The sequence below is a fragment of the Cydia strobilella genome, chromosome 1, assembly GCF_947568885.1.
Source record: "Cydia strobilella chromosome 1, ilCydStro3.1, whole genome shotgun sequence".
In the NCBI taxonomy this organism is placed as follows: domain Eukaryota; kingdom Metazoa; phylum Arthropoda; class Insecta; order Lepidoptera; family Tortricidae; genus Cydia; species Cydia strobilella.
Window position 1 is genome coordinate 19,202,847 of NC_086041.1, and position 24,008 is coordinate 19,226,854.

The 24,008-nt window shown below is 36.1% G+C and overlaps 1 protein-coding gene across 1 annotated transcript; it reads right to left on the minus strand.

The window, feature by feature from the left end:
- Positions 1 to 2,953: 2,953 nt before the first annotated feature.
- LOC134746585 (uncharacterized) lies at positions 2,954 to 16,096 on the minus strand. Its single transcript, XM_063681008.1, has 6 exons — positions 15,711 to 16,096; positions 15,383 to 15,476; positions 10,761 to 10,900; positions 9,719 to 9,826; positions 3,179 to 3,265; positions 2,954 to 3,095 (listed from the first exon to the last, which is right to left on the minus strand). Exons 1-5 carry the CDS (start codon positions 15,771 to 15,773, stop codon positions 3,191 to 3,193), a joined length of 480 nt encoding a protein of 159 aa, XP_063537078.1. The 5' UTR covers positions 15,774 to 16,096; the 3' UTR covers positions 2,954 to 3,095; positions 3,179 to 3,190.
- Positions 16,097 to 24,008: the final 7,912 nt, after the last annotated feature.

Genomic DNA, 24,008 nt, shown 5'->3' on the forward strand with positions numbered 1-24,008 from the left:
TTTTATCACAATAATATTATAAAAATAGTTGTATTAGCTATGTAAAAATTAAAAAAAAAAGAACTTGGCCATTTTCGGCCTCGATAGTCATGTACTCGTAGCTCTCACATTTAGCACTCAATAGGGGATCAGACTAATAAAAACGTTTATTTCACATTAACGAATAAAATAGACATCAAAAATTACAGACATCATGTAACTTTTGCTCATGTTTGTACCATTACACTTCTACGATGTTTGTTTACTTATAAAAAATACAGTTTTATGACTAATGAAAAATTAAGACCGACTTTATGACGACGTATTTATTCATTGACGTTTTATACTGACGGATCGAAAGCAACAAAGTTGTTACAAGTTTTTATAGTCAATCCGATCCCCTATTCTTCTAAGAATACTTTAAATGTGCCATGTGTGCCCTGTGCCGTAGCTACATCGGCAGTGGAGCTTCTAGATCTAGATCGGGTTACACTAATTTACAAACGTTGATTGTTGCAATCTGATAGTCTCCACCATTCGATGCACTATAATGGGGTTGGCCGGTCGAAGTATTTAGCAGATAGCGCCAGCATAGCTTGCCCTGTCAATCCCCAGAATTGTGTCAATTTTTTGTTTTTTTTAATGCCCTGGATGCCAGCCCTTTAAGCCAAATCTCATAGAAAAAGGGGCAAGCTATTATGGCGCCATCTATGCAAACCTTTGACAGTTGCCAACCACATTAGTTGTGCCAAGTTGTGCGTACCTATTAATGTTTGTCCCATCAAATTGTTACATTTGTAAACCCTATATCTACCCAAAAGTGGCAGGACTGATTAATTTCGAATAGGATACTATATGTATAGGTACAGTACAAATCATTATTCAAAATGTCAAAATCATTATTCTAACTATACATAACCTAAATTATGATTGTGATTAAAATTACACGTATACGTATAATGTTAAAAGAAACTAATAACTCTGTAAGCTACAAAGATATGAAACTTTCAGACGCAGTTAACATAATAATGTTAGAAGATATTCGTGAATGCGTTTAAATACACGTTTTGTACAATTATTAAATCACGACTACGGCATGTCAGCTTTATTAATTACTTCACTATCTCACTATCAAAAATATATTTTTGACATAGTAACGTTACTATGATAGTTAATTCAAAATCACAGGGCAAATGTACCTACTATATTACGCGGAAGAGAATACATTCATAAATAAAAAACATATATATATGACTTAGCACCACATCACTTTAAGAACCATTTTTTAAACAGGCTAAACAGCGCTTCCTCCTAGGCACATACGCTACTTAATGGACAGAAAATCGGTTAATTTTTCCGTGTTTAAAAAAAAAATCTTATCCTAGGGCCTATCAATACAAGAAAAATGAAATTAGAGCCTATAGCGTAGGAAATATGATGATTTTTCTTTATTCGAAAATTTTACTAAACAAAAGAAATGCAACTCTGTTCCATTTGAACATGGACACATTGGAACAGAGTTGCATTTCTTTTGTTTAGTAAAATTGAATACTATACGTAGGACCTTGAGCCTTAGGAGGGTATGTATGAGGAAGGGCTCACAGTTTAGATATAGTTTATCTAACCTACCTACATTTTTCCCTGAATTGTAGGAATTTAGACTGGTTATCTTAATCTTCTGTAGTCAAGTTTCGATACATCATTAAATTACTTCCAATTCTTTAATACCTATTCCGGTCACCTCCAGCGAATCATATTGAAATATACTTAAAAAAATATAAATAATATCAAAGACAAGAGGACGATCACAGTAGTTTAGCTTACAAGTCTTTCCATCCTTATATGATAAGCATTGAAAAAAAGGGTACTTATATATAGATTTATATATAGGTTTATTTATTTTATATATGGGTGGTCCCCAGTAATATAACTTATTCAAATCTTAGTAACTACTTATCAAATAAAATTAACTCCTTAACTTTGCCGATAGTTTCCCGTAACAGGAATTACGGAAACGACCTAGAGCTTATTTTGACTATTTAGGACTAGTAAAATTATTATCGCAAGAAAATTAGAGTTATTTTCCTAATTAATTAACTAAAATGATTACAATTTATTATTTAGGTAGTAATTACTCCCGTTCGTTTCAAGTTGGCCGTTACCCCCCAGCCCGCTCCCCCCGCCCTCGCCCCTCTGACGCTTTGTCCACTTTTATTACTTAAATTTAATACAATCACAAAAATTATTTAATAAAGTGAGCGTTTAAAAATTGAGTACGTAATGATTTATGAGGCTAGATGACAAATTTTCATTAATGGTATCAATCGATCAGGTTTATTTTTAAGGGGCCTACTGACGATCAGTCCGCCGGACGATATCGGCCTGTCAGTTGTTCGGAACTGTCAAATTCTTGTTCTACCTGACAGTTCGATATCGTCCGGCGGACTGATAGTCAGTGGGCACCTTTGGGATCAAATGTCTATATGGAACCCGTTGCATTAAAGCAATATAAAAGTCAGAAATAATAGTTAAAGCCAGACGGTCGTACTTCACTCGCGAAAGGCTTCTAACAAAACGATAAGTGAACGTGACGTCAAGTTCACTGAGAGCCCATTTTGAATGTAGGTATGGACAAAATAAGAAATTTTTTGTCGGTGAAATATTGCGTTTATGTTTATAGTTGCTATACAATATTTTTTTCCTTTTTGGAAGTTGAAAAATTACTTAAATTTTGAAACCGTCAAGTCCTGTATTTTTGTATTATTTCCATATATTATTTTAATATCTACATTATTGTGATAAATTACTCCTTTGCTAATTATGTTACTAGATTTTGTTATAAAATTCAACATGTCATCATCCCTATTGTACGTGACGTAACCATGTAGGAGCCCACTGACTATCAGTCCGCCGGACGATATCGGCCTGTCAGTTAGAACAAAAATTTGACAGTCCCGAACAACTGACAGGCCGATATCGTCCGGCGGACTGATAGTCAGTGGGCCCCTCCGGTCGCCGACGGCTATCTTGAAGCGAACGGGTAGTATTATATTATATGTACTTATAACTTTAGACTAGTAATAAGAAGAGTGTACCTACTCTTCTATGTAGTTGATCTGAAAAAAAAAACAGGGAATTTATTCGGAATCGTCAATATTTAGAGTAAACAACAGATATACTTTTACAGAAAATTACTTACCTCATTACAAAGTCAACAATCATCTGGTGTGCGTACTTTGCCCATACCCAAAATGGCTCTCATATGTTCTACTCGTTCCTTTAGTTCCTGAAAATACATACAAATAAGAATGTCAATGCTACAATACATATTACCAGTAGTTCGTCCCGAACTGAAAACTCGCGGTTCGCCAAAAACTATATAGAGTAGATTTATAGACATCTTAGTATTTAATTTTCGACGTGATTGAATAACAAATGTCTAAATGAATGTTGATTGAATTTAAGATGGTTGCAGTTTTTTTTTTATAATTTCGACTACGGATTTATATTAAAGGGCCTTTCAGATTCTCTTACATCAATTTTGACTAGTCCATTATTGACCCCGATTTCCAACTCAATCAGACCTGACATTCAACTTGGAACACACGGCTGGCTAGGGGCACGTCCCGGCATTTAAATGTTTTTTGACTGAACTTTCAAAGCAATAGTTTGTTATTGTTACGCAATAACTTTAGTAAAGGGTCTAGAAGGCTAAGCGAACAAGAAGTGCCCCCAACGACGGATTTGGTCATTCTTTCAGGTGGTGTACTAGCAGGACCTAAGAACACTACGCTTAATATCAGTCCTCGATATTCTTTTGTTTTTGAGTTATTCAGGATAATGTAAAATAATCAGCGTATCATTGAAAGTGTCATATTTTGTAAACTGTTCAAGTTAGATGTTGTTGTTGTCCTATGGCACCCCAGAGGTGCTAAGGGCCTTCACAAGCTCGCGCCACTCCTTCCTATCTTCAGCGACCCTTCTGGCCTCGCTCCAGCTCAACCCGACCGCTCGTAGCTCACTCATGACGGACCGCTGCCAAGAGTGTACAGGGCGCCCGGAGCCACGGCTTCCGTCCGGCGGTTCAAGTTAGATGAACCAAACAAAATTATATTTGACAATAATAAAATAGACTACAAAATGCATATTTTTAACTTGCATCATGTCCTTATACTTCATTATCAAAAAAAAACATTTTTTTTTATTTATTTTTTTACTATTCGCGGAGGGTACACCTACAAAAGAAATATGCATGAGTAGCCACTAATACCCACTACATACACATATAAAAATATTTGCATAAATCTTCGTGCGTCATGTCAAAAAAAACATTATCGAACAAGTATAGTTACTAGCATCTATACATATAATAAAGCGGAAGAGGGTCGAAAGTCTGTACATGGAAGATATTCGAAAAAAAATTGGCTGGGGATACTTAGAATCGATAACAGAACACGTTTCAACAGTTTTTAGAATTTTTGTCTGTTTATTTGACCGCACATCAAATAAAAACGGCTGAACGGATTTTGATGCAAACTTTACTAATCTGTCGAAAAAATCCACGGCCAGGTTATAGGCTATAAAAATTTGAGAAATTTTACCCCTAAGGGGGTTAAAAAAGGGATGAAAGTTTGTATGGGGTTCAAGATTTATTTTAAGCTAGCAATTTGAAACTTCGTAAAAAGATATATTATTGAAATACAAGAAAACTAATTTTAGCGTTTTTGAAAATTCATCCCCTAAGGAATTGAAAAAGAGGTTAAAAGTTTGTATGGAGATCAAATTTTTTTCGAGTGCGTTACTTGAAACTTTGTATATGGGCATATTATTAATACAGGAAAAGTGATTTCAGCGTTATCAAGAATTCGTCCCCTAACAGGATTAAAAGGGGGTTGAAAGTTTGAATATTACATATGCTTTGAAACTTCTTAGAAAGGTATAATAGACGATTACAAAAAAAAGTAATTTCGACGTTTTTGGAAAAACGCCTCAGGGGGTTGAAAATGGGATGAAAGTTTGTCTTGGGGTGCAAATTTTATTTTAAACTAGGAATTTGAAACTGCAAAAAGGTATTATATTAAAAAGCAAAAAAATTACTTTCAACGTTTTTAAAAATTCATCCCCCAAGGTGGTGAAAAAGGGGTTAAAAACTTTATCTTGATAACTATATCATTTAAGGCGGTTCCCTGAGCCAGAAGGCGAAAAATCTTATATGATCATGTTTTTCTAAGAGGCGTTGATATTCGTAGACGTGGAAAGAATATATGTAATTCTTGACTATATTATCTTTAACAACTCCGATACACGAATTATGACACTTCGCTCGATACAATTAATTCTTAAAGTAACCTCTAACTCGGACTTTTAATCCTACTTTACTCGCTTATTTATTATGTGATACTTTAAACAAAAAAAGAAGAAAAAACAATCTTAACATAAATAGTAATTTCATAGCTTTAGAATTTCGATGTTGTAAGGTAACGTTTTTAAAATAAATAAAAACCGACAAAATTCGAACAAAATTGACACTTGGCGCGTATGTTCTTTCCCGTTCTTTCTTGCGAAATGTGACAAAGACAGCGGAAAACCGATGGAACGGCCTTAAGCTACTAGGCTAAGTTAGGTATCGTTTTGGTATAAATCGGGTATGCCGAATTCATTTATGATATCAAAATGATACCATTCCGGAGTGAAATACAAAAAATATGAAAAAATAATACTTTTTAAAAATATGAAAAAATAACCGCTGAACCAATTTAGTTTAAATTTGGTATAGAGATAGTTTGAGTCCTAAGGAAGAGCATAGGATAGTTTTAATCTCAAACATCATCCCTTAAGGGTGTGAAAAGGGAGGTGGAAATTCGTATGGGATTCAATAACCGCTGAACCAATTTAGATAAAATTAGGTATAGAGTCCCGTAGAAGAACATAGGGTAGTTTTTATCCAAAAAAAATTTACCTTAAAACTGAAAAGGAAGGTGTAATATTGTAGGGGGAATAAATAATAACCGCCTGAACTGATTTACATGAAATCTACGTATACGTACGTCTTTTGATTTAGTTTAAAATGATACTAAATGACTTAGAACCTAATCTTAAACATCCCCACCCCCCTACAACAAAAATGTGGGTAGCTCCACTTCTTAAACACATCTTAGGAACACCAAGATTAATTCTGCCAAATACCTAATCGTAATTATATCGCATCTATATTCATACGTATCTTATTCGTGCTTCTTTCACACCTCCGTGGAGGGGTGAGTTGCCTTCCCATCCCTGCGGCGGATTTTTGGCGGTTTCATTCGCCGCCCGTTACAACGGGCGGGTCATTTTAGTGCCTCATATTTCGCTTGGCTTCTTTTGGCTGTGCCTGGCCATTTGAGATGGCCTGTCATGGCTTTGTGGGTGTTGACTTGGGCCTGCTTGCAGCTTGCGGCTTGCGGCTCCTCTCAGCTGCTGAGGCCCTCGTCCTCCTCGGCTGCCGGCACCAGTGCCCTGGGGAGCTGGCGCTAACGGCGGCGGTTGTCCGGCGGGCGTGCGTGGAGCGGCGCGATGCCCTGTAGGTGGAGGTGTCGGGAGTGGTCGGCGCGCTCGGACATCCTGCTCGAGAGGTGACCGATGAAGGTGTCCAGGCTCTGCCACTTCAGTCCGTTGTGGATGTCAATGTTCCGCACGTAGCGGGGAGCGTTGACTATCGTGCGTAGGGTCGCATTCTCCTGCGCACGCAGTCTCTTTTTGTTGGTTTCAGCCGTCAGGGCGTACCAGGCTGGAGCTGCGTACGTCAGGCGGGACCGCACGTAGGTCTTGTAAATCCCCAGCTTCGTGCGGCGGGGGAGGCTGCTGTCATACGTATCGCATCTTTTAAACACTTAAGACGAAAGTGGAGGACCGCGCGAAATCACCTTTTCGTACAACTGTTAGTCCTCATTTTCCTCTCTTGTTATTAACATTATTCAAAATATTTTGACACAATTAGTTGTGTATCATCTACAATTCTACAGCTATGTCCCGTGTAGGTACGTATGTGCTTTTGGAATTTTTAATTACTTATTATAAAAGTTAGAAGCATTAAAAAAATTGCCTGAAATCAGTTTTTCGCTCCTAATTTTTGAAATAATCAAAAAATCTAAAAAAGTCAAACGTAGAAAACGTAGCGTTTAGCTATGGTAAATATACTTACAACAAATTATGTACCTAAAAATATTTTCATAATGATAGAGGAAAATGGAGACTGGGTTTGTATGGAGAAGCGGCCGTGCCCTTTCCTCTTAATAATTAAAAAAAAAATCATTTTTCTATGTCGTTTGCAGAGCAATTGTCAAACGATTTGGGACTTATACGCGATACCATGCCTTCCAGAAAAAAATCGAATCTTTCGCAAAAGTCTCGCAACGCATTGAGGCTACAAGGGGCTCGGTCTCAGGAGTCTGAGAAAGACTACGGTGAGAGACTCAGTGGCGCTCTAGCCAGGCAGGTCGCTTCGCTTTCGGCTGAAACGACAAGCCAGCGCGAGTCTCGATTGTGATCCCAAAGACATCGTACGCAATACATATGTAGGCGCAGATCCTGACGGAGTGTGGCGCCAGAGAAGCCGTGTTCATCCCGCGCATCCCCCATTATCCCGAGCAACTTCCAGTTCCGCTTTAAGCGCCTACAGGTTCCCGTGAGCGTCTGCTACGCCATGACGTGGCCATGACCATCAACAATAAGTCGTAGGGGCAGACGCTGCGCGCCGCCGACGTCATGCTTAGACTGATTTGACTGGAGGACCGATTTGGATGATATTTGCCATGGACATGATTCGGATAGGTACAGTCAAGGACGTAAAAATACAAAAATGGTACTGTATCGTTCGATATACACCTACTACTCTATGTCGTTTAAATCGCGTCAAAAATTTGAATAAGGGCAAAAAAATATTTTGGAGTGTAGTTTTATTTAGTGGTACCTAATTGTAAAATATTTTATCTGGACTACAGTCCTCTAGCGTATCCATCTGTCAACTTTACTTCCAGTCCCGCCTACAGGGGAGAGGGAGATAAATTAGGGGTGAATTAGCCGCTTACTGACACAGACCAAATTCCACGCAGGCGAAGCCGCGGGCACAACTAGTATATAATAGTACATTTCGATGCTAGTGCGGAAAGTATGTCATTACTCCACGAGTACCGAGATATCTTGCCACGAGCCGTAGGCGAGTGGCAAGACTCGGGACGAGTGAAGAATGACATTTCCGGACGTGTATCGAACGACGTTTTTTAATACAGTTGCGAAAAAATTATAAAAACAACAAGTAAGAAATAAAAACTTTGGAAACTTAAAACGCCTCTTAGTAGGTAGTAAAAGTAAGAAAAAACGCGCTTTCTTTGACAGGCGTTTCGGCAGCTATTCCGTTCCATTCAGACAACATATTAAGAATGGTTTTTCAATATTCAATATTAAACAATAAACGTGTTATAATGGTGATAAGGTAAGTAATTAAATTATAAAATATGTATATTTTTCGTATTCTTACATTAACACTAGGTTTTAACGTTGATTACGACGTTTAAAGGAAACTAATATTAACACTCATCAATAAGTAGTCATGAATTGGAACAAGTATAAATTAAAAAAAATTGGAAAGTAAAAAGCACTAGTTCGCGAAAACCAACTTTCCGCACGCTAAACAGCTACGTAAAGTAGCACTTTTTGAGCAACTGTATTAAAAATAAAGTACCAGTGCAGTGTGAAGATAAGTTAGTGTGTAGGTACAATACAATCTCTTCTAATCTAATAAACCTATTTTATAATGCATCGACGATGACATGTCAACATTGATAATATTTGGCACATGATATTATCTGCATTTGTTTTTTTTTGCATTTTGTGTTGGAAAATGAATAACATTAAGTGTCAGTCTGAAAAAATATGGACGGGAAGAAAAAATGCATAAAAACTGGGCAAGAGGCTGATTTAAATGCAAAAAACAAATGCAGATAATATTATGTGTCAAATATTATACTGAATAACTCGAAAACAAAAGAAGATCGAGGACTGATATTAAGCGTAGAGTGTTCTTAGGTCCTGCCAGTACACCACCTGAAAGAATGACCAAATCCGTCGTTGGGGGCACTTCTTGTTCGCTTAGCCTGCTATAGACCCTTTGTTTTAATTTAAGTAAATGAAATTAGGTTAACGTGTTGTTGAGGGCAATATAACATGAGCAAGATCGATCAAGGGGTTCTGGAGCTAGAAAAGCCTTAAAGGCCCGAAAGCTTTTCAATTTAACCCCACATTCACCTACCAGATGTTATAACACCGATATTTTTTGTTTGTTTTTGTAGTGGTTAATTGATAATATATCGGAAAATCATAAAAAAATCCAGAGGTAAGATCTGTTAGTTTTTGGCTTATCTGGATTAAAATATTTAAAATATCACGGGTCTGAGTTTCGTTGTCACGTAGGTAAATATTTCCATTTTATTGTATTTATAAACAAAAACACACATTTAAAGTAACATACAATTAGGAAATTTTACACACAAAACAATAACTTAAATCTTTAATGTATCTAAATAAACTAAGAGTACAATGTAAAATAAAATATCTTATTCTAAAATACCTCCGCGAGCTGTACCGGGTGCAAAGGTGCCCATCGCACTTGCCGCAAACCTTCCCTACCTAGTACCTACTTAACTCATTGGTTGTCGGCATTGTTTTTATAGGTATATAACATAATTGAAATAATTACAATTACCTGCTGCTTTTTTAGACACATTTCAGCGCTCGGCGGTCTCCACATCTTTTCAGTTTCGATTTCTTTCAGCAGAGCAACGCGCTTTGTCATTGCGTTCTCAAGTGAAGCCTGGAAAAACAGTTGAATAACAAATTACTATTGTGTATCTTCACTTTATTGCTAGAATACTTACCCTAAGAAAGCATGAGTGAATTTAATTTATTTATGTAATCTTTATTACACCTAGGAAAACACATTGTACAAAAGGCGAACTTATCATGTAACAAGTGACGAAGGATGTAATTTCTTTCAGGTTGTGTTTTTTATCCTAGAAGTGTTCCTTCTTCTTCTTACAGCTAAGGTTAAAAGTTAAATGTGTAACATAAGATCAAAATTATTGACACTTCTTATTGCTTTTGAATCCTTTTACGCTCAAGATTCTTGCTCGGACCATTTTATGCCCAAGCAGGTGTGTCTCACTCAGTGTTGGCCGAACGTTAATTGCAATTAACCATTAACCAGTACAAATTGAACCGTAACCCGTAACGGACGGTTAAAGTTTACGGTTCAATTTGTACTGGTTAATGGTTAATTGCAATTAACGTTCGGCCAATACTGGTCTCTCTCCGCGATTTCGTCGCGTCGCTACAAGTACCTGCGGCCGCCTCAATTTTGAGGTTTTTCCATAGTAATTGCCGCGCAACGCTACGGAACGCCCGCCTGCACACGCTTGCGCCGCCTTGCGCGTAGTAGACGCGTTTTGTTAGGGAGTGAATCTTCTGTACCTAGTACTATTATATATTCTGTGGCCCAAGCTAGAACGGAGACGCATTATCGCTCCCTTTCGCGCTGGCTGATTCGGTCAATAAACAAAACATTGTTTGGAGACTACGAGTATTACCGCTAAGGTGACTAAGGGTCGGTTGCACCAAACCGCCTGTCACTGTTAAAGCGTTCGCAAAATTTTATTTTATGGGAATTTTCATAGTCCTCTGTTGAGTGATGTTGATCTGTCTGTCAAATGTGGTTGGTGCAACTGGCCCTAAGACTATTAGGTACTCACTTTGACATCCGCGAGGCTTCGAGTAGCATTTTTACTCGACTGCATCACCTGCAGATAATCCTCCGTGACGCTCGCCCGTCGTTTTCGGGCTTCCTCTAGTTGTGAACGGACGCGGTCTCTGTCTCTAATACTGGCCGCCACTAAAATATACAAAAAATGAGTTACTGCTGACATAGACTAATAAAAAAAAGACTTTTAGAAGACTGATAGTTGATAGTGTATAACATACAGTGGCGTTCCTCCAATATTCAGCGCCATGACTTTGACTTTGACCCATTTACTTTCACTAATATGTGTTAAAATTGTTAAATATCGAACGGAACGGTGTCGCCAACGCCATCTACCCGAGTATAGGCCAAAGGTGTGGCACCATCAATTGGAGCAAAGATAGATATAACTCCGTAATAGATTGATAGTCTAAGGAAAAAACGTGCCTCGAAAATCACGAAAATTTTATTCTCGATCAGATGGCGCCACTACCTTTGGCTTACTCTCGTATAGAGGGCGATGACGGTTTTGTTTGTTATTTAACAATTTTAACGTATCAGTGAAAGAACATGGGTCAAAATCACAAAAATAATTGATTCAAATAAAAAAAATTCTTTATCCATGTATATTTAAATACATTTTATCGTATTTTTATAAATCTTCATTTTTAGTTTTAAAGTTTACTGATTTACTGTGGTAACAAAATTTACTATGACAGTACCGCTCTATCTTATTATATCCTCTTTGATTGGAGTATAACTTTTTCTTGATATTCCGAGGCATGTTTTTTTCTTAAACTTTACTTATCTTATACGGAGTTACATATATATCTTTGGTTATAGTGACGCCATCTGGCAATAAGCTGAATATAAGAGGAATGCGATTTTGTATAGACGTTGTAGAACTTCTTGTTTTATTCGTCCATGGTACTGATTACTGTCATAGAAGCTAGGTGAAAACGTAACATCAATCTTGGTGTCCTTATAAATTGAAATATTTATATACAAACAAAATAATATCATTAATAAAAACCTGTCAAGCGGACTCCAGCAAAAAAAATGGCACGAATAGCTCAACTATTCTATGCGAGGTCGATTTGACACGTATCTATCTACCGTGGTATTCATTTACACCATAGAGTAACTTATACTAGAGCGGTACTGTTATAGTAAATTTTGTAACCCCAGTAAATTCACTGCCATCTGTCGACACACTTTAAAACTAAAAATGAAGATTTATAAAAATACGATAGAATGTATTTAAATATAGATAAATGATTTTTTTTATTTGCATTAATTATTTTTATGATTTTGACCCATGTTCTTTCACTGATATGCGTTAAAATTGTTAAATAACAAACGAAACCGTCTACGCCATCTATACGACTGTAGGCCAAAACTAGTAGCGCCCTCTGAACGAGAATCAAATTTTCATGATTTTCGAGGCACGTTTTTTCCTTAGACTGTATACATCTATTACGGAGTTATATCTATCTTTGATTTACATGGAGGTACTTAGGTAGGTACTGACACAACACATAGTCTGATGAAGATGGAGTCTACGTAGGTACCAGTGTTGGGCAAAAATTAACTTGAATAAGAATAAGAATAAAAACAGAAATGTTATTCTTATTCCAATCGATTTGAAATAAAATAATTCTTGCACTCGTTAGTCCCGAATAAAATGAACGGGACTAAATCATGTAACTTTTATCTTAAATGAGGAATAAAAAACGGACTAATTAGTCCCGATGTAGGATTATCCCAAATAAAGTTTTATTCAATTAAAATGTTATTCTGAATTGGATTAACTTTTGTAGTACAATTGGTTATAGTTTGTAAAATGAATTTCACCCCTCTTTTCAATGGTGGGATAGATTTGAAATTTTTTTAGCGTAAAAAGAGTTTATGTTAATATGTAGATAGGAACATTTTTTTGGTGCCTTTGAAACGTTGATGGTAATTTGATGATGAAGCTACACAGAAAGTAAACAGCGAAATTCTGTGATGGTTCAATGTATTATCCTTTGCGTATTATTTATTTTGTTTATTACTCCTATCAACCTTAAGCCTTAAAGTCTTACATATGCTAACTCTGACACACCTACGGTCGTACGGACAGTAAATGACAGGTAAAAAAAGAACCTGCGGCGCTTATCGCTAGATGTGTAGAAAGTCGCAGCATGAATTGTATAGTATTATTTGGCGTGTTTGCACTTAAGACCGCCATTGCTCATTGGCAATAACAATAGGTTTAAGTCGTAGCTGTTAAAATTCTTTGTTAGCACTTGCTAATAAACACGTGCGTGCGGCAGGCGGTGTTTCAAACGATTTTTGATATTACATATTTCTTTGTTACCTATTTTTCCGTCTCATAACAAATGCAAATTTTAAATACCTCAGAGAGTTTATAGAAACTTCATAATTCTTACTTTGTAGCTGTGTGATAAAGCTATAAAGTGAACAAGGGAACTATATAATGACTAAACGTAATGGACCCAGAATTTTGTGGAAAGTATAGTAGCTTGGGCTAATTTGTTTAGTTAAAGAGGTTAGCGACTGGTTAATGCGGCTTTTTAGTAAGTAATTTACAATGAAATTAGTACCTTTATGTATTTGACTTATTTGTAATTGCTTGCAACCATTGCAGGTATCTATATAATAAAGGTGTAGGTATGGATAGTGGAATAAAAATGCAAGTAATATGAGTAATATCTTTTTTATTATTATATACATTTTATCTCTGACACCCAGAGACTTTTACATCACTAAACAATTTTAATACTTCTGTTGTTTGTATATTTTTTATTAGTTTTTTTTTGTGTAATTTTACATTTATATTTATGTAATTGTTTTTTTTTGTAATTTTGGGTTAATTTTATTGTTTGTAAAAATTGACATGTAAAAGTGCCCCTGTGGCCTATTTACTGAATAAATGTTTGATGTTATGAGTTATGAGTTTAGTTGTAATCAAACTTAAAACATGATAGTCGGGGTATGTATGCATACAAGAAACTTTACAATATAAGTAGGTATGTATTAAGTATGCTATCTCTTTCACATCCACGGAAAGTGAATGAGATAGTAAATTAGAGCAGGTAAGAAAAGAGTCCTACGCTTATCGCTAGATTTATCGAAAGCCGCAGCATGAGTTGTATTGTATTATTTGACGTGTTAATTTTCACGTGTGACTGTGATTGTTTGTTTACTCATTGGCAATTTGGCAATAAAAATAGGATTAAGTCGTGGCTGGTGAATTCTTTGTTAGCACTGCGGCACCCGGGTGTCGAACGATTTGAATACTGTTCCTATGTTATCTTTCCGTCTGATAATAAATGCAAATTTTAAATATCAAAAGAACTTTAAAAAAAAAACACCATAAGTATCGTTAGTAATTCGGACAGTAAAACTACTAAACATAATTCTAAAACAATAAAATCAAGAGTGTATTCCCCATTTGTTCCCACCCCACGTGGCCGCCGCGATACATGAGGCGGGGACATATGGAAATGATTTATATGAAGCGCCTGTTCACATATGCGCCCGGCGGGGAGAAATAGGAATACACCACATCGAGCCATTACTCATCATACCTTTAGAAACATGTATTTTTATTTGTTACTTTAGTTTACGTACAATCAGCCATTTGAAGTTTCGCTACCAACCATTCGATCAGATCAGCTGAATTGTACCTGATGATTTTGTTATCACATTAAAAGCAATACGGGTACCAAGACTATGTGACAGTCAATTTGTAAGATTATACTGCATACAAATAGGTATAAATTAGACAAGAAAGAAACTACAATTATTTACCTCTATCTATACGTAACGCGTATACGGTACCCAGACCCAGACCACATTTTTATTTCAGGAATATTATTTGGAATAAAAAATCATGATTACATTTATTTGAATAAGAATAAGTTATTCCCATTCAATTTTGTCACATACAAATTAGTCCCGGCCAAAATTAGCGGAATAATTTTGACGGGAATAAAATCAACTCGATTTTATTCCGACCAAAGATAGATATAACTCCGTAATAGATGTATACAGTCTAAGGAAAAAACGTGCCTCGAAAATCATGAAAATTTGATTCTCGTTCAGAGGGCGCTACTAGTTTTGGCCTACAGTCGTATAGATGGCGTTGACGGTTTCGTTTGTTATTTAACAATTTTAACGCATATCAGTGAAAGAACATGGGTCAAAATCATAAAAATAATTAATGCAAATAAAAAAAATCATTTATCTATATTTAAATACATTCTATCGTATTTTTATAAATCTTCATTTTTAGTTTAAAAGTGTGTCGACAGATGGCAGTGAATTTACTGGGGTTACAAAATTTACTATGACAGTACCGCTCTAGTATAAGTTACTCTATGATTCCGACGAATTCTTATTCAAATAATGATTTTATTCCTGAATGCCCAACACTGGTAGGTACTTATACAACTTTGGTCACGTGTGATTTTTAAACTACCTTTCTAGTTCTTCTGCATAAGTAGGTACACCTGAACCTACCTGAAATACCTATTTCAAGGTGCATTTGTGCTTTTAATCAATTGATTTTCTACCTAAATTCAAATAATGAAAAGTGAATATAATGAATATACAACAACTAATGCTTACCCATAGCTGCACACATATTCTGCATTTCCACAAGCTCATAATTCATAACCTGCAGCGGAGTTCGCTCCTCAGTCACTGCCTCTTCTTCGACGTCCTTAAACATAAACGAAGTAGTATTTAACCTGCTGTTATTTTACTATTTGAGATTTAAACTTTATAGTCATGTTAGATCTATTTAAATATATGTAATTAGGTACCTACACCTAACGTCAACAATATAGTTTATGAGCATAGAACAATAGTAACTATAATATAAGTATCGTTGTTATTGCAGAAATTGTAGTTATGAAAATAACAAGCACATTATTTCGGTTAAAATGAAACTTACGATGATTTCCACCGTGCTATCTGGTTCACAGGTATCCATTTCCACGTCAATAATATTTGCCATCACTAAAACTATTATCACACTGTTTCACTAATTCTAAGGGCACAGACAAGACAAGCGCAAGCGCACGGTGTAAGACACAAGTTTGTAATGAGCAATGCAAAACACCGGCCGGCTCCAGATTAAGCATTGTTAGCGGGGAGGGGTAGTCTTGTAACTGTGTTCATGTCTTGCCAGTAATTCATTATGGCACTAATCGGTTTTGTAATAAAGTGCCAAATTGCATGGCATTTAAGACAGGTAAAATCATAAACAATATTTTTACAAGTCAATACATGGTGTTTTAAGAGATTAATGTGGCATGAACACTTACCTTTAGGTAAGTAAGTATAAATTTACAGACAGGTCGGCGTCTGGGATATTTAACTTGGATCTTTAAATTAGGTAGGTAGGTATACCTTACCTACCTAATTATCAATCAATCAATAATAATTTATTTCGAACAAAAGTCCATAATGTGTTAGTAACATACATACTAAATACTAATACTTAAATCTTAAATCTAGGGTTAGTACAAACATACTATTAATACAGATTTTTACATATAATGGGGCATGTAGCTGCACTGCACCCAGTGCTTTAGCCACGGTGACTGGTGAGTCCCACCGGTCGGCCAACGTGCACATGATATTTGAGCTGGCGCGCCTTCGCTTCAACAACGAGCTACACCGCTACACCGCACCGCTTCCTGTTGATCGCGATTATACCTAGTATCTAGATGATACCTAGTTACCTAATACATGCATATGTATCATCTTCTTATATCATCTTTGTAAAGGGTCTTAGATCTTACCTTACTGATGATACTGATCTACACCTATAGCTATTTGCTTATTATCTTTACGGAGAACTATAGATTATATAGGTAATTATATATAGTTGTTGGAATTCTTATGAATAATTTAAATAAGTAAGAAAATGTACCTACTAGCCATGAATATTTTTAGATGATCAATTTGAATTCAAACGAGCGCATAAGGTATATACACTTCCTTAACGACAATCGTTATTGGTCGTTAGTTAATTACAAAAAAATAATTAACAGATTAGTTTAAACCGTAAATTAATTTATTTAAATCGTGTTATTTTTTTCTCTTGTTTAAAATAACTCTAGATATCTACATCTAGCTAAAGAAAACATACGGGGTAATATATGAAGTAAAAAGTCAGTTCGTGTGAAAGAAGTTCACCTATTATCTATCCTCCTAAGTCCCAAGTGCCTGCTAAAAGAACAAAATGGCGTTCATAATTGAGTCCTGGGTATTGCTACGAAGAACATGTCACTATAACCGAATGTCCTTTAAAAAGATCAAATGTATTATAGTCATTGAGTCCTGAACTTATAGCAGCAATTTAATCTGTTTCAAACCCGACTATACGATTTTTGCTAGAACAAACATTATTCAGTACCAAAGAAACTTTTTTGCACTAAGTCAACTAATCCATACTTTTGTTCTTATTAAAGAACTCTCGTGCTTAGTATGTAGTAGTTAATGTAATAATTATAGGTAAACAGCATGGGTAATTGGTTATTTGGTTTTATTTTCTTCACCAAATCAGAAATTCACCACGCGTACGCACAAAGCTACGCTTCTCAACTCCTCAACGTTGAGTCCTTGCCCGACGGTTGCTGGCAGAAGGGTAATCAGCCTCATTTTCCGAGTCATATTTATTTTCTGAGCTAGACGAGTCCGCATCAATAATGGTCATCGCTACGTTGACCAGAAACTACGTCTATTTCAGGGTCTTGATAAGTCGACCCTTCGCCATCATCAGTGTTTTTATTTCAGATTCATTGAGAAGCTGCACTATGTCCACGTCGCGTAGCACTAGAATACAAAATACCATTTACAGTACATATGCTGCTACTTTCTCGCACTAGTGCGTAAAAGAGCACTTTTCGTGCATATGTCGAAAGTTTAAAGGGCCATATGTACTGTAAAACGTTGTACGATACACGTGCGAATAGGTAATTCGCAACTCGTGTCGATTTAAAACACTCCCTGCGGTCGTGTTTTAATTTATCACCACTCGTTACGAATTTCCTCTTTTCCGCACTTGTATCGTAAATAACTATTAATAACCGAACTCACTTTTAAAAGAACAAATTAAATTACCTTGCAAAAACATCGTTTACGTCGCACGTTTGTCAAAAATAATACATTATAGTTAAATATTACTAATTCATTAGAAAAAAACACAATTTTAATTGCAAGAAATACCAATATTACTATGAAGTATTAATGGATTTACTTACGTTGTTTCCCACATGCTGCCATTGTCCCCTTTTGCTGGCCACTAAGAACAAATATGGCGACTTGGTTTCGTTTCATTCAACGCGTGTGACAGGGACAAATATATAAACACTAAGATAATGGCGTTTAGGTCTAAAATATCGCAATAAAGTTTAAAAATTGATTTTGTTCTTTTAATAGGTAGTTCGGTCATAACGAGACCTATAATTTTCAAATCGTCAGGACTTAACAATGGTTGCCATTTTGTTCTATTAAAAGATAGTTCGGTCTTTCTAACAAGTAATATTTTAAAAGCCCGGGTCTTAGGAGGTTAAATATATAAACGTAAAAGTCCTGACTCACTTAAATCAACGCCCAGCCCAAATCGTTGGACCTAGAGAGCTGAATTTTTCAGTGGGTAGAGTTTATAACGTTAGTATCCACTAAGAAGGGGTTTTTCAAAATTCATCCCCCATAGGGGTGAAATGGGGGTCCGAAGTTTGTATGGGGTTCAAGTTTTATTTTAAGCTATGAAAATTTTGAAAATTCATCCCCTAAGGTGGTGAAAAAGGGGTTGAAAGTTTGTATGGAGATCAAATTTTTTATCAAATGCGGGACTTAAAACTTTGTATGTAGGCATATTATTAGAATACAGGAAAAGTAATTTCAGCGTTTTCAAAAATTCATCCCCTAAAAGGGCTAAAAAGGGGTTGAAAATTTGAAACCATTACAAATTATTATTAATGCTTAGAAACTTCTAAGAAAGGCATAGGTAATAGCCGCTTACAAAAAAATGTTTCGACGCTTTTGGAAATGTCGATGAAAGTTTGTCTTGGGGAGTTGGGTTCAAATTTTATTATAAGCAAGGAACTTGAAACTTTTCACAAAGGTATTATATAAAAAAAAACAAGAAAACTTATTTCAGCGTTATTATAAATTCATCCCCCAAAGTGGTGAAAAGGGGGTTGAAAGTTTGTATGGAGATCAAACATTTTATTGAGTACGGGACTTGAATATTTGTATAAAGGTATATTATTAGCATAGAAGAAAAGTAATTTTAGAAATTTTAAAAATTCACCCCTTAAAGGGGTTGAAAGTTTGTATAGGGTTCAAATTTTATTTTAAGCTAGAAATTAAAAACTTCGTTAAAAGGTATATCATTAAAAGAGTAGAAAAGTGATTTTAGCGTTTTTGAAAATTCATACTCCAAGGTGGTGAAAAGGGGGTTGAAAGTTAGTATGGAGGTCAAACATTTCTTTGAGTGCGGGACTTGAATCTTTGTTTAAAGGCATATTATTAGAATACAAGAAAAGTAATTTCAGCGTTTTTATAAATTCATCCCGTAAAGTGGTTAAAAAGGGGTAGAAAATTTGTAGGGGTCCTAATTTTATTTTAAGCTAGGTACTTGAAACTATGTAGAAAGATATTTAATTAAAAGGGAAGAAAGCATATTTCAGCATTTTTGAAAATTCATCCCCCAAGGTGGTAAAAAAGAGGTTGAAAGTTTGTATTGAGATCAAACCTTTTTTTGCGTACAGGAGTTCAGTCTTTGTATAAAGGCATATTTTTAGAATACAAGAAAAGTAATTTAAGCGTTTTTAAATATTCATCGCCTAAAAGGGTTAAAAAGAGGTTGAATGTTTGAATCCATTACAAATGCTTTGAAACTTCTTAGAAAGGCATATTGTATAATATTATAAAAAAAAAGTTATTTCAACGTTCTTAATAATTCAACCCCTAAGGGGGTTAAAAAGAGGATGTAGTACAAGTTTTCCTTTAAGCTAGGAACATGAAACTTGGTAAAAGGGCACCGTGTTTGAAAAGTTTGTATTTAATAAAGTTTGCATCGGGAGCGAACATTTTATTTTAATAGTGGACTTGAAAATCTAAGTGTTGAGAAGGATTATATCGAGAAAAATTTTTTCAGTTAGGGACTTGAAACTTCGTACTTTGTGAAAGACAAATTTCATGCGTTGTATAATTATTAACAAATGATTAACCGTCCCTACTGATATCTTTTGCTGCATAATGTTACAAATCCACGCGTACGAAGTCGCGGGCAACAGCTAGTAGTCTATAATTTGCAAATGTAGGATAAGGGTCATTAGAGGAAGTACGGTACCTACGCCTACGTGCCTAATTATTAGGTTGGAAATGTGGTATGCCCATGAGGAATTGCCATTTAACCCTTAGCTACTTTTATACTTTTAATTATTTTGCACTTGCATCGCATTTTAATTAGAGGGGAAATAGTTGAGGCACATAATCTACTTACATTCAGCATGAAAGATAGAACGAAGCATAGAAGAACTCAAGAATGTACCTAATTTTATAAAATAACTACAAGCTGAGCAATCATCCAAACTAGATTTTTAGCTGGCGCTTGCTGCTTTGCCTAAACCGGACTGGATTATACATTTTATGATCGCTTTGTTTCACTTTCTTTGTAAGCGCTTTGAATAGCAGCCTAAAAAGTGAGTAGGTACATGTCCATTGTTAAATAAAACACTCAGGGAAACAATGTACTCAGCAAAATAGACTAGGTACAAATAAAAAAAAATTGGAAACAACTTGTCTCAGTAGATTTCCGAATCAAGTGTCCAATTTACGGTCGTTTGTAGTTTGATTGATGCCCGATTGCCCGCACGTTGTATTTAAAATTTGATTCGTAGGATATTCGTAGTGGGTATAAAATTGCCAAGAGCGTGTCGGGCCATGCTCAGTATAGGGTTCCGTAGTTACCATTCTATCAGAATAGGCTAAACGGGGGCTATTAGTAAGTAGCATGTACAGTCAGAAATACTATTCGCTTAGCACCTTTGCATACAAACTTCTATGCAGGGGGGGGGTACCTTTTCTCTGCAGCTGACTGTACATTACAAAGCAGAGATGGGCATTATTCAAATATTTTTTTATCGGTATAATCATTAGAATAAAAAATAATTCACGATTTTTGTTATTAACGAATGATTTATTCGCTGGTGATTTATATAGCGAATAAATCATTCAATCGCTTTTCAAATGAATGATTTATTCGTTATATTTCATTCGAATAAATCCACGAAAAATATTAGTTTTTTGGCTTACACCAATAGCACGTTTAATAGGACTCGTTTTTACTGTTCTGACACATTAAAGATTGTTAAGGGTTAAAGGAGCCCAGATAGTATAATAAACAAAGGATTATAAGCGTGAAAAATGAATTACTCACACACCAAGTTATAGTAACTTTCTAAGGCCCCTCCAGACTATGTGCGTGAATCGCGGCGCGACTTCGCGGAGAGAACATGTCGCGACGTTGACGTACATAGACATAGTATAGTAGTTATAGACATGAAACCGAGCGACCAGGGGTAAGAGAAAGACATATTCATAGTATTGACAGGTTAATGTATGGCAGCATAATCCTTTTACTCTTTCACTCTTATTAATTTCGGTATTTCGCCATCGCCTCCTACCTATGCTGCCATAACCCGACCATGAAAAAAACCCCGGTCGGTGATAAGGACAAAGCATGGCACTATTTTGTCTTTCCTCTTATAGGAATCGCAATAAGACTATCTTTCTCTATCAAAGAGTGTCAGGCCCTTGTTGACGTAAGACTCCACACTCGCAAACTTCACAGCGATTTCGAAGTTTGGTTCTCGCCAATATGGCGGCAAAGCATCAGCTGATCGAGCTTAACTGCTAGTTATCTATGGCATCCTACGTTATTTAGCTAATTTTCCATTTTGTTTTGTTGTAAAACCGTAAAATATAGCCGCTTTATATAATATTATTATTTATCTTGCCACATGAGTCAAAATAGTGTGTGTAGTGTGTGTAGTAGTGTGGGTGTGTGTCTTGCCAGTTCGCGCTTCGCGCCTCCTTTGACGCGGGCTAATAAACCGGCAAAAAACGGGGAACTAGGCGCGAAGGCTTGAACAATCTGCGAAAACGACGCCACACTACGTTCGCGGCGCCGCGCCGTGATTCGCGCATGAGTGTGGAGGGCCCTCTAGCCTGGCCTAGAAGGAGATAGCTATATACAGCAAAAGAGTGGGAACACCAAATTTGCTTATCAGTTGTTTGCTTCAGAGCGCATCTCACAAGTACTCACAACGCATAATTTACATTTATCAGTAATAACTATTTAGTTTCAGTACTTTGCACATCACAAATCTATCTAAACCGAGAAAAGTTAATATGGTATTTCAATAAATAATTATTCGTGGCAATTCATTCGACGAATAATTTATTCAAATAAGAATAATCATCCGACAATTTTATTCGTCATTCACGAATAACTTTGTTATTCTTATTCGTCATTCGAATAATTTTTTCCATTCGCACGAGAGCTTAAAAAGCATTGCGTGTGCTACGCACCCATAAGTAAGAGCAAGAAAGCGATATCTCTGTCTCTGTTTCACCGTTTTTTTTTTTTTATATTTTACACTTTTTTATTTTTCTTTTGGAGCGATTATTTCCGCAAATATTCACTTTATTGAAAAATGGTTGTTGGAGACCAAGGGCCGACACTCTTTGATAGAGAATGATAGTCTTTATGCGATTCCTATAAGAGGACAGAAAATAGTGCCATGCTTTGCCCTTATCACCGACCGGGTGGCATCATAGATAGAAAATTAATAAGAGTGAAAGATAAAAAATCCTATGCTGCCCAAATTTTATAAGAATATTATTTCTCTTAGGCCCCATATTACGCACAAGAATTTTTCCAACGCGCGTTAAAAAAGCGTTTGAATGACACAAATGGAAACATGTGTATTTGTTCACACGATGGCGTTAGCGCTATTTATCAAGCGTTGTTGGATTTTCAACTTTAAGCCTTGGTCTTTAAATCGAATTTAGCGTGCGGGGAGTTTCAAGCGCTTTTTTAACGCGCATTTGAATGACACAAATGGAAACATGTGTATTTATTTATTCACACGATGACGGTAGCGCTTTTTATCAGGCGTTGTTGGATTTTCAACTTTAAGCCTTGGTCTTTAAATCGAATTTAGCGTGCGGGCAGATTTCCATTTGTGCTAATCAAACGCTTTTTTAACGCGCGTTAAAAAAGCGCTCGTGAGAATGAGAGCTTAAAAAGCGTTGCGTGTGGGACGCACCTATAAGTAAGAGCGAGAAAGCGATATCTTTTTTCGCTCTTACTTATGGGTGCGTCAAACACGCAACGCTTTTTAAGCTCTCGTGCGAGTGGGGCCATATACACATCTTAAACCGCGTTTTTGAGAAAAAGTTAAAAGATGTTTGGAACGCATTTTACTATTGAATGAGACAAAGAAAAAAAGTGTCCCCAGTTTTTCAAACAAATTTTGGGTGTCAGTTCTGTAACGGTGCATACAAAATGTATGTGAAAATGCGTTACAAAACTAACATTTTTTTTGGGACGTTTTTTTTAAGGGCCCTCCACACTCATGCGCGAATCACGAAGCGAAGCCGCGAACGTAAGTGTGGCGTCGATTTCGCGTGAGTATCATGATGGTGGGTTTACATGGAACAACAACACATGGAGCTGCGGTATACGTCAGGAGTTAGTGCTAGCAATGTGCCAAATGTGCGCCAAAATTGGAGCAATGTGCTCTTTAAACTCCAGAGATATTTAAGATATAAATGACGTCCGCTAACCTGACGTCAGGTTGGTGGGTGCATTTCCAGTTCTAGCTAATGGCTGCCTACTCAAGGGTGAAAATACTGCCTTCCACATGTATGAAGAACAATCAAATTCAGAGAGCGGTTAAATAGTAATACCTATGGAATTTAATAAGTATATATATATATATAGACGCCTGCTTATTTGAAATAGCAATGATAAAGATATGATTTGTGATATCGCTGTCTGATACAGTGACTGTATACTTTTTACACTGTGTCCATAGTATGTACCTCACGAGTACATACAAAAGCCCCTTTAAAGTCTGCCTATGACGCTCTTGGTTTCTTGGGTTTTTGATATTGATTTTGAGCTAAAGTATCGCTTATTATATAATAAATTAAATAAAACATA

Bases quoted from the DNA above. Each gene is read 5' to 3' on its own strand.
- LOC134746585 (XM_063681008.1), bottom strand. From the start codon at position 15,773: ATGGCAAATATTATTGACGTGGAAATGGATACCTGTGAACCAGATAGC. The intron at 15,477-15,710 runs GTAAGTTTCATT...TTTATGTTTAAG, and splicing joins ATAGCACGGTGGAAATCATC to GACGTCGAAGAAGAGGCAGT. The intron at 3,266-9,718 runs GTAATTGTAATT...ATGTATTTTCAG, and splicing joins TGTGTCTAAAAAAGCAGCAG to GAACTAAAGGAACGAGTAGA.